The 12,032-nt window shown below is 38.3% G+C and overlaps 1 protein-coding gene across 3 annotated transcripts in view; it reads right to left on the bottom strand.

Moving 5' to 3' along the window:
* clip1b (CAP-GLY domain containing linker protein 1b) overlaps positions 1-12,032 on the bottom strand; it is a 55,611-nt gene that overhangs the window by 25,182 nt on the left and 18,397 nt on the right. For all 3 annotated transcript variants that reach the window (XM_040007457.1, XM_040007456.1, XM_040007459.1), the window contains 3 exons: positions 7,495-7,552; positions 7,314-7,411; positions 5,740-5,814 (listed from right to left, as the gene is read on the bottom strand). In XM_040007457.1, the coding sequence (XP_039863391.1) occupies positions 5,740-5,814; positions 7,314-7,411; positions 7,495-7,552 (231 nt within the window). The remainder of the gene's footprint in view (positions 1-5,739; positions 5,815-7,313; positions 7,412-7,494; positions 7,553-12,032) is intronic.

Raw genomic sequence — 12,032 nt, 5'->3', positions numbered from 1 at the left:
TCTTTCCATGTACTAAGTTAGGAAATTACTGCACTTTACTTAAATGTGGTGTATTTGTCTTTATGGCCGGACCTAAATATTACCCACATAGCAAAATTGGTATGGCCCGGATCTGGCCCACACAATGTGCTTACACATTGCCCACATACCACAAAGAATGACGGCCCTTTGGTGGCCCACATCTGGTTTGCCAGATGTGGCCCATACATGGTCCAGCACAAGGCCAGTTGCAGACACACTGCTGGTCCTGTGCTGGCCCAGAACAGTTTCAGCTCTGGCCCCAGATGTCAGCCTAATGTGTACCTCAATCAAGCCATGTAATAACAACAACGTGCCGGAACATAATAGCGCAAAAGTAACATGACGAAACTCTGTTCAGACAGTGAATGGACTGATTCTTATGTAGCGCTTTTCTACTCTCCCGGATTACTCCAGGTGCTCTATACAACATGCCACATTCACCCAATCACAAACTTTCTCTAAACCGAGTGCTTCCTAACTACATTCATACACATTCACACTCTTGACATGCAGACTGGAGGAACCAGGGATCGAACCACTAGCATTCCGATCAGTAGGTGACCTGCTTTACCTCCTGAGCTACAGCCACCAAGTCGTAAACATGAGTAAACCCTCACTAGGTTTTGGATAAAGTGTACACTCACAAACCTGTCAAACCAGCATTTGAAACACTGGCTACCATAGCAGTATAGTATTGCAACGTGGCATTTGGGTCTTCTAACTAAAACAGGAAAACAGGAACATAAATAGTGCCATCATTGCCAGACCTGGCCCACATCTGGTTGACCTACACCCTACCATGACACCAGTCAGTCAGAAGTGCCAATTGATGCTGTATCCAGGGAAGACCTGTTTTCTATGAGCCTGGGCCACATAAACCACACCACAATCGGGCCAGATATGGCATGCCATTACATAAACAGTGCCATCTATGCCAGACCTGTCTGCTATGTGGGTATTTGTCTATAATGGCACACGGCAAAAATATCAGAATTATTGTTTCATGTCGTCTATAATGTGCCAGTATGAATCTATATTTTACAGGACACAATGCAGACAGAGAGGCCAGGGTAATTTAGAAATGGAGTCATGCTGTTTAAAAGGCAGATCTGCTCCAACCCTGTTATTTACAGTACTCTTTAGTCTTTACGGGACCGTGTGCCACACCATTTTCCTTTCAAATGTAACAATGTATGCTAGAGGTGGGAATCACCATACAACTCACGATACGATATTATCACAATACTTAACGCACGATACGATATTATTGCAATTTTTTAAAAATATTTTGCGATATTCAAATTCTGTACATAAAGGTAAACTTTATCAATATTCATTTTATCTAATATCAAAGTCTCACACTCAGTCTTTCTCTCATTTCAGTCAGTTTTATTGTTGACAAACTGAACGGTTTGTATTACAGTCTAGTCCAACTTAACTGAATGCAACCATCTGGTACAATTATAGCTATTCTGAACTATGCAATTTATGAAAACTATGCAGCCCCTTCAGCAACTGAAGAATTTGAAAGTAAATTAAAACAAAATATAATTTTACATTAAATAAAAAAAGTTTTAAACTTAATTAAAATAAAACATGTCTTAAATTAAAATAAGTAAACTGTCATGTTTATTGCTGCCAAAAAAAAAGTTAAACACATTTGGACAGTGAAGGAATGTCAGGATTCTTGCTCAGAAAAAGGAGCTGATCAAGAGAGCAAACAAAAAATTGTTTGTAACAAAATATCGATTTCTGCTGTCCCTGTATCGATACATTATTAGCAAACAAAATATCACGATACTACACAGTATCGATTTTTTCCCCCACCCCTAATGTATGCTATGTACAGTCATGTGGAAAAGAAAGTATGCCCTATTTCAAGTTTTTCCAGGTTATAATAAAAACAGCATCTGCTCCTTAGAAGGTCTTAAAACAAAGCTGAAGTAGATCCTTACTGTTTCCATAGGAATTAAAAGGGTAAGTAACAATCAGGTGCTGCTAATCAAATAAACTAACTGATCATCAGCAAGAGCGGGATGAGTATGAGCTTTGGTAGTTTGCTGGACTGAAGCACTTAGTCCATGTGTTAACACAATGCCAAGAAGGAAAGACATCACCCGTGATCTTGATCTTTCTAAGAGTGGACATCCTAAAAAAATGTATTCAAAGGTCATACTGTAATATTCAGAGAAACTGCAACATCTCAGACTCTACAGGTCTCATAAAGCATGTTAAATGTTAAAACTGATAACAAAAGGTTAGTATGTCTTTTTTCCCAAAGTGTTCCCAGGAAAAAGGCTCTTCTCTCACACATGACAGCACAGATTAGGTTTTCAAAGCTGCAACTGAACAAACCCCAAGACGTCTGCAACACAGACAAGTCTAAAATGAAGATGCCCATGAAGTTGGTCATAATGCACAGTAACATACTCAGTGAAGACCAAACACAGCATATCAGCACAAACGCAAAAACAGGTAATGCTACTCTTTCAGAATATTTGGGACTCTTTCATAAGTAATCTAAAGTGATAAGACCTCTGTGTTGTGTTCCTGAGGATCTGTCTATAAAAAGCCTCTTGTGATTTTAATTTGGTGCTTTTAAATTTGTTAGGCAGCTGAACGAAAAATAACATGCTTAATTAGAGAACTGCACATTAAGATGATCTGCAGTCAGCCCCTTTTTTCTTTTTCCTTACTTTTCATCTCTGTATACATATTAGAATGCTCAGAGTAGGAATTAATTCAATTAAGATATTAATGAAAAAAAAACTATAATAACTTGGACACAACACAAAACACAAAAGAGACTGATCTCAAGTCAGTTGTTTATACTGATGCATACTGATGTAATGTTGCCATCACACACACACACATACGCTCACACAGCAGCTCACTCTGACATGTGCAGTGTTACATCACTACCTACAGCATCATGGGTGAGTGGAGAAGGGAGCTAGACGTAAGAGCATCTCTGCTGAATAATTGCTTGATCACGTGAGTGTTAGTTTTAGTGCACAAAGTCAGATTTCTCCCTCCTGCAGCTACCAAAAAATTTGGAATTAAAATATACACACGTGAATTTGATACATGCTACTATTCAGCAGTGCTAGCAAACAGAAAGAAAGCATCCAAAATGTAACATTTATACTGAATTAAAACGTCATCGATGAAAGCTTAAATAATTTACACAAAGAGGAGTTGAACTGTGCAGGAGGTGCTTATTTTGAGTGCTCACAGTTCTAATTATGTAACTTCAAAATGACTAACATTTACTACATAAATAACCAACAAGGTAAAATTCTATTTTAACCTTTAGAATGACTAACACAAAATATTTTACGAAAACTGCATAAAATATTATGTACAACATATTAAAATAGAAAATATTACGTAGTTAAATCTATGTAGAAATTTAATTTGTATATTTATTAAATTATTAGGGATCCTTCGTCCTTTTAGAGACAACTGACACCAAATGGACCTTAGCTAAAAATATGTATCCATTTCCAAAGCTCACCATGTCTCAATGGTAGAATAACACACTGAATTGTCAATTTAAACTTGCTAATGAATGATTAGCAGAAACATTGTAGTTTTATGTTTAAGTCTTAGTTTTAGCTTTTCAATTATTATAATGTGGGTGGTATTTTTGCAAGACTTATTATAGGTATTATAATACAAACATAAAACTTCATGTAGTGCCGATATTTCAGTCACAATAATTATCTGCAGCAACCTGCTATCTTCACATTTAAGCACACTGACAAAGACTAAAACTACGGAAATTTTATAAGCACACGATATTTCGGTTATTTTTTGTCTTTTTCAATTGCCAGTTTTTTATTTTTATTTTAGTTAAAGTGTTTTTTCATATCTAGTGTTGCTGTTTAGCTTAGCTTTAGTTAAATATAGCTAAGTGGAGAGCAAACATGCTACCTCTCCTGGACCATGAAACCCTCTTTAGAGAATCAGAGAGAAAGTGAGAGCAGACATCCAATAGAGAAAGAGTGGGAGAGAGGACAGAAAAAAAAATATTATATACTCAGTTTAAGTTGACTCAAGTATGAGTTGCCACTGGAGTAACAGGGGTTTAGAAACAAGCCATAACTTGCTTGTCATCAGTATGCACATACAACTTTGATTATATATGTAATCATGTTCTTATAATGTTAATTTAAGTGTCTCTTTTTCTGCTTACACCAATAGGATGGTATTTTAATTATCCATGAATTCATCAAGTAACAAACGGTATAGAAAGGAAGCTGTGTTCAAATTCCTTCAGTATTTCTCTGTAAAACAGTGGGAGAGTACAGCTGCAGTGCTGATCAAAGTGTGTAGGAAAAATGCTGGGCCAATAAATTATATAGTTTATGTCAAACATAAAGCATGTTTATGTTCATTTTTAATTTCCTACTCTAATCTCCTGTGCATTTCTTTTGTAGTGAGGAGATTCGCCATCTGGAGCCCACAGGCAAGCTGACAAATAGCAAAGATGAACGTGCATTATTTGAGCAAGAGCCATGCAGTGAATGATCCTCTGCATGTGGAGTGCAAACGGAGGAGAGCTGCTGAGTATAAGATAACAAAAATATAAAGTTACAGCTGAAAGTGCAAGTCGCAAACACAGGAAAGCAAAGAAGGAGGAAATACAACAAGAGGGATGGACTGTAGTATTTCATGGGTGGCTGATTAAATACGATGACTGGCCCAATCACATGCGGTCGGTGTGGGAATGTTGATGTGAATATGTAACAAAAACCCTGCAGGCTACAGAAGCTGAACTGATGTGCATGTGCAAGTTCTTTCACGGGGTTGTGGCGACATGAAGTAGAACACAAGCATGTGACACTGAAACTGTACAATACCAACAGCAAAGGGTCAGAGATGGATTAAAGAGTGTTTGCTGCTCTAATGCATAATTCAATAATTAAAGGAATTCCTGTTTACAACTAACACATCCACTGTGTCATAGTTGATAGTTTTTGCTATTTTAACTTCATGCAACAAACAGCAGCCACAAAGAACCAATGCTTAGATGCTGGTGTAGCTCTGACTGTTCATTACTGGTTATAAATGCCATCCACCTGCCAGAGACTACAGATTAAAATTAATTAAATTCTTAGATTCATGAAGAATTACTGGTATTTCATTTCAATTTGGACATATAATTAATTATTATGAAAACTAAAATAAAGGGTAAATAATTTTTTAAAAAGTGTAAATAATAATAATAATAATAAAAAAATTAGATCCGGAGGGCACACTGTTTAACACAGTTTTGCTCATGTTTACATGAACTACTCCTATGTTACAAAGTTGGGGTTGGTGAGGCTTCTCCCACTTTTTAAGTGAGAAGCACAATTCAAGGGGGCATTCCAGTTGATTTAAACTAAAAGGTAGAACATCTGTTAGAGACAGTCATCATGTCGGGTGACACAATTAATGGCTCAAAATAAGAAACTGCTTTGGTTTGAAACAGCTTGAACTTCTGTAAACTCTGATCAGTGCACACAAAGTAGAATAGCAAGTGCAGTAACTATCAGGGAGGCAGGGCTCAGCTAACAGCTAACACTGGTGAAAGAGAAGATAACAAGAACAAGGGATGGAATAGAACTTGTAAAACCATTGTGTTGACCTCAGTCACAGCAGTGTGTATCCACAGTATCCACAGGTGATAAACATCATCCCACATATTTCCAATGAAAGCCCTCTGCTCACCTGTGTCTCCAGTGTCCTATTGTCAAGGGTCAACTGCTCCAGCGAAAAGGCCAACCTCTCTGACTTTTCAGTGGCCTGGAAAATATAATGCAGCCAGCATGAGATGTATGTTATAGTACAGAAAGAAATGCACATGTTTAACAACAAGCCTATTTTCCCTCTGGATGTATAAAAAAAGTTGACATACAAATGTTTGCATTAATTACTAATGACTATTTTCAATTACTTATTCACTAAATGACACTTTGGGTTAAAAAAAGCTACCAGGTAGAGTGCACCTCACACACTGTGGTAGATTTAGTCACTGTAGAGTTAATGCATACACCTTCCCTGAGTCTTGTTTCTGTTTTGGATAACTAAACAAACCACTTTAAAAAAAACTAAGTACAGAGTCAAACAAAGTCATATTAGCACTCAAAAACAGTACTCTATTAATAGAACAGAGCGATTAGAACTCATTAAGGATGTTGGCTAAAAAAGGAAAGTCAGCCTCAGGATTCTCCTGCTGTTTCACCCTTACATTAATCTCTAATGGGTTTCTTGAAGCATGAACAGAAGTATGAAAGCTGTGGCTTTAGGGAAAAAAGAACTGCAAACTGTCCGGTCTACTTTCAGAAACAAAAGCAGTAGAAAAAAAGACTACATGCATTCAGCAGATTTTCATTAGCAGTCTAGCCTAGTTTTTCAATTTTTCATTGCTGCATTTATACATTTTCTCCCACCATGTTTGATGTGTAAAAAAAAAAAAAAAAAAAAAAAATCTAAAAAAGAGACCACTGGGAATGTAAAAGTAGTAAAGGAACAAAAGTCTTCTATAGGAATTGTTGTAGCACTCTTTCATAATCTGGAGCAGGTGCCACGTTGCGGAAGCCGCCATGTTGCCCCACCATCTTGAATATTGTTGCCTATATGGGCGTTGTTATTCCACCTAATTGCGTTTTATACAGTATATGTGGCTAGAGATCGGCCACATGCGTAGTGTGCCTTAATTTAACAATAACAGATAGCTCTTTAAAACTATCTCTCTAAAAAAAGCAGCAACTGTAATTCCTCTCAAAATGTATGGAAATAATACTGTGAATAGTCAACGGTAACTTTATTGTCCCCAAACACAACAAACACACCAGACACACACATACACACACACACACACACACACACACAAAAAAAAATTCATGGCAAAAAAATTATGAGAAATTACAAGATGTACAATTTCACTCATAAATTCAATTAAAATGCCCAAATTACCAAGATAATCAGTCACAATAAATTGTTAAATGAACCGTTTTACTTATCAGTAATTTGTATCAAATTAGGGTTAATATCTTGCCAACTTTTCTTTCTAGAGAATTACTATGAAATTACTCTAAATATTTCTTTTTTTTTGTACGGTGTTAGGACAAATGTTTGGATTGTGGGTATGGGCTTTTACAGTCAAATGAACAGATGTAAATGTAAATGTAATACAGTAAAAAAATAAAATAAAATAAAATAAAATATTAATGAAAATCAAAAGTGAGTAACGTCAAACTGAACCTCTTGAATAAGTGTATTTTGTACATGTGCACACCTACCTGTGTCAGCTGGGCCCTCAGCTCTTTCTCCCTGGACTGATTCTCCTCCTTCAGGGTCTGGTAGTCTTTCGTTGAACGCTCCACAATCTGCTCCAATCCTAACAGAAAAGAGATAGCAGCTTTAACAAATCACTCACTGAAATGAGAATAAAGGTAGCAGATATACAGCAGATATGTTTACCTTGAATTGTCTTTGCTGCCTTCCTGTTCTCCTCCTCAGCTGTCTCAAGCTTTTCTCTCTGAAACGGAGAGGCATCAGCTTGACCACGAGCTAATCACTCAAACAGCAGCATTCTTGAACCTTGAGCTAACCAGGGAATAATGACTGGCTCCAGAAAGCATACAAGGTTTTTGGATGAAATTCTGCTCTCAACGATCCTCACAAACAAAAACACAGAGTGATTAAATAAGACGAAGCTACAGCTCCACGAACCACCCGCACAAACATTGCACTTCATTTGGAAGATGTGCTGAAGAGTTTAAGCACAACTCATGTTCTTGCTTTTCTGTCAGTGATAATAGCAAAACGACTGACTCTGTAACATTATTGTGACAATTCAGACCAAAACATTACTATAATAATTTTAACTTTTATTTTTGTGATTGATTCATGTTTCTTGATTTTTGGCACAATTGCCAAAATATCCACTTGCATATTTACTTAGAGTTAATTCTCAAAGTAAATAGTCCTGTACATCAATACAGCAACAGTTACTGAGGATTTCTTTCTTTTATTACACAGCACAATTATTTCCATGTGTTCCTCATGCTTGCTCCATATGGAACATATTAATTGTTTTGTCTTTGAATCTTTAGAGATGTTTCCCAATAGGTCTGGCATTTTCATTTATTATATATGCACACTTGTGAGCGATGACAATATAATATTCACTTACTAAACAGTCACAATCTATTCATCCTGTGTACCAGCTAGATGATCACCTTTTAAATGTCTACACCAAAACTTCCTCCAGCTATTTTGATGAGACAGGCCTTATGTCAAAGTAGTAATTGTTGTTCAAAGTTAAAAGATCAAATTTAGGAGTTAAATGTGCTCTATATCCTGACACCACCATTTTCTATTTAAATGCCGTTGAATTGAATGGGGTTAACAGGATGAGAAAGCTGTATCGCTTGTTTGTTTTAGCCAAACATCTGTGGTCTTTTTATAGATGCCTCATCACTCAGGCCACTCACGCACACACTCAGACCTTTTGCACTGCTTCCAAGCACTTTCTTCTCCAATGTCTGCCTCTCTATTGTTTTGTATACATTCCTCTTGTATAGCGTATATATTGTATTGTATATATTCCTCATGTCTGTTATTTATTCCTGCATTCCTGTACAGTTGGTGTGGAGCACCCATAATTTCATTGTACATGTGCAATGACAATAAAGGGCTGTTCTATTCTATTCTTTTCTATTCTATTCTATTGTCAGTAAGCAAACTGAATAAGCTGTCAGTAAGTACTGTTTGTTGAGTTCATACAGTAAGCCACAGGTAGCTGAAGAAGTAGTTTTTTAACAATGAACAACTAAAAGCAGTTCATTTCTCACAAGATTTAATAAACAGTTTATTTAAAAAAATCTACAAAATTAATACAGTTATTTTATGGGTCAGGCTTTGAAGGGTTAACATAATCACAATAATTGCATTAAGAAAAAATTAATATACAATCAAGATTTCAAAATTAATTTTAATCCTGATCCTAATATATAAGTGTTAAGAATGTAATTACTGCAGTAAGTAGTTCTCTCTCTCTCTCTCTCTCTCTCTCTCTCTCTCTCTCTCTCTCTCTCTCTCTCTCTCTCTCTCTCTCTCTCTCTCTCTCTCTCTCTCTCTCTCTCTCTATATATATATATATATATATATATATATATATATATATATATATATATATATATATATTAGGGGTGCAACGATACACAAAATTCAAGGTTCGGTTCGATACTTTGGTGTCACGGTTCGATATTTTTTCGATACAAAAACAATGTTCATGCCTTTTTAATTTGTCATTTATTAAAATTATAAAGATATATTTTAACTCAAAAGTACAGTTTTTAAATTTAATGTTGATGAGACAAAAGTAATTAAAAAAATTAATATATCTCAGGGCTCTCAAAATTTCAAAATCCCTGGTAGCCCTTCGGGCAGGGACTCTTCAGTTTTTCGTAGCCCAAAATAAATTTAAGTAGCCCGAATAAAAAAGAGAGCAATTTTTTGACTGATGTTTTGTTTCCTTTACAATATTATACTTTAGGAAACAAAACATTAATCAAAAAATTGTTGAAACACAAATTACAACATTGTATAAAAATTACAATCATCAACTCAAATACTTGGTTCTAATTGAACAGAAATTTCTATGAACTTGTAAGAACTGTGTAGGACATGAATCAGTCTGTGTCAGATCCTGAATTTGAAATTTGCACTGAAGTCACGGGTAAGAGGCAAGTGGAACCAAGATCGAGGCCATTTGCTTTTTGAAGTTTGCAAAGACTGCTAAATTTTGCCAGTGGTAGTTCACTCTTTGCAACATAGTACGCTGTTCTAAACGGATTTTTCAGGTTTATTTTTAGTATGTTATTTGCAATTGGTGTTTGTTCTGGGAAAGATATTGCAGACTGAGCAATAATGTGTTTCTTGCATTTCTCATGGGTTCTAATGGGGGCCTTTCTTAAAATGACTGGTCCCAGTAACAAAGGCGCTTGTCGACTCAGAAATCGAGGGAAAACCAACAACACACCCGGCAGAACATTATGTTATTTACACGGGTGCACATAAGTGGTCCGCATGTGCGCATTCGCTGTCAAAATAAAAGACGCGCACCAGATAAGAAGTTGCAACGCGCGTTCTCGTCCATATAAAAGGCAGTGTTTTTGTCCACTAGAGTGGGATTTTCACGGCGCATTCCGCACCACATCTCTGTGCATTCATCATTTGCAACCACTTTTTCGAGAATACGCGCTTCTTTTGTGGTTCGGACTCCTTCTGACATTTGTTTGGAGGTGGAGGAACACCAAAGTAATTGCTTAAAGGAGCTTCTTCGACATCTTTAAGAGTTCTAAACAAATGTCTGTCCTCCTCCAGAAAATCTTATGTATGCAAACACGCGTTGCAACTTCATATCTTGTGCGCGTTTTTGTTTTGTTTTTTTTGACAGCGAATGCGCACCTGCGGACCACTTATGTGCAGTCCCGGTTATATAGCTCATCATATTGCAGCCACAGAAATTCTTTTGTCCATGAAACCATAAAGCTGCACTTTCTTTTTGCCTTGTAGTCTGATTTGTCATAACTTTTCCGTTTTGTGGTAAGCTTTTCTTTGGCTGTCACTTCTTCACCCTGACCTGTCTTATTTGGCTCAGCAGAACTAAAATATATATCCGGCTGCTTTTACACACACACACACACACACACACACACACACATAACGGTCAGTGATTCTCTGCGCGATCAAGCTCTCACATGTTTAAGCTTGCTGCGGGAGATTTCACTTGTCATGTTTGCATAGTAAGCTAACGATTGATAAGACGATGTCAGAGGAATTGGTGCCCAAATTATCATCACTCACCCATCAGTGCTGTCGCTCTCTATACACAGTTTGTGGGATTGCAAAGTGAAAGCAAAAAAACGTGCGCAAATTCAAACGCGATTTCAATAAGTCACATATTGACAGTGGTTCACCGATGCCAATGACATAATTACCCAGCTACATTTCCGAAAGAATGCAAAAGCATTGACATATTGTAGCGGGTCAGGGCTGTTCGGGATTCTGTTTGTACAGTTATGTTTTGTGTATGTTGCCATGGTGACGGGTGACGCCCTCTCGCTGCGACAGTGTGTCCTTCCGGGGTCAGAGGGCGCCCTGTGTGTTGTTGTTGCTGTGCGGTTGCCGCGCTGAGCAGTTAGCTAGCGGCAGTGTTCTTCTGCAGATGTCAATAAACGGCTGTGCTCCCTGGCTAGCTCACGGGAAGCAAGACCAAACGATACCTCCGTCTCCTCCTTGTCTGAGCTCGCCACATTGGTGTCAGAAGTGGGATAGCTCACCCTCGCCGTAATGGAGAGAGACATTCAGAGGCTGGAGCAAGCTGTCGAGGAGAACATTCCCCGCTTGGGAAACTGGCGATGGAAGAGAGAGGATGGGAGTGGCCATGTAAGTCCCCCGACGGGTCCCGATGGCGCGAGCGCACCGCGGCGGCGGCCCGTCGCGACAGATGCTAGGGCAATGCTTCATGGGCTACCTCTGTCGACCCACACGCCGAGCCCCCAACCGCGAGCAGTCATGCCTACCACGCCAGTTAAGGCACCTGGACATTTGCAGGACTTTGTGTGGGGTAATGGGGTCGTCGTGGACGACTGACCCCTTGGGTGGGGGCTATGTAGCGGGTCAGGGCTGTTCGGGGTTCTGTTTGTACAGTTATGTTTTGTGTATGTTGCCATAGTGACGGGTGACGCCCTCTCGCTGCGACAGTGTGTCCTTCCGGGGTCAGAGGGCGGCCTGTGTGTTGTTGTTGCTGTGCGGTTGCCGCGCTGAGCAGTTAGCTAGCGGCAGTGTTCTTCTGCAGATGTCAATAAACGGCTGTGCTCCCTGGCTAGCTCACGGGAAGCAAGACCAAATGATACCTCCGTCTCCTTGTCTGAGCTCGCCACAATATATTTTTCCTTCCTACAATAGCCCGACGGGCAGGGCAGAGATAGATTTTGGTAGCCCGACTG

The sequence above is a fragment of the Simochromis diagramma genome, unplaced genomic scaffold (genome assembly GCF_900408965.1).
Source record: "Simochromis diagramma unplaced genomic scaffold, fSimDia1.1 OVJJ01000682.1, whole genome shotgun sequence".
NCBI lineage: Eukaryota > Metazoa > Chordata > Actinopteri > Cichliformes > Cichlidae > Simochromis > Simochromis diagramma.
This window is presented reverse-complemented; position numbering and strand designations above follow the sequence as displayed.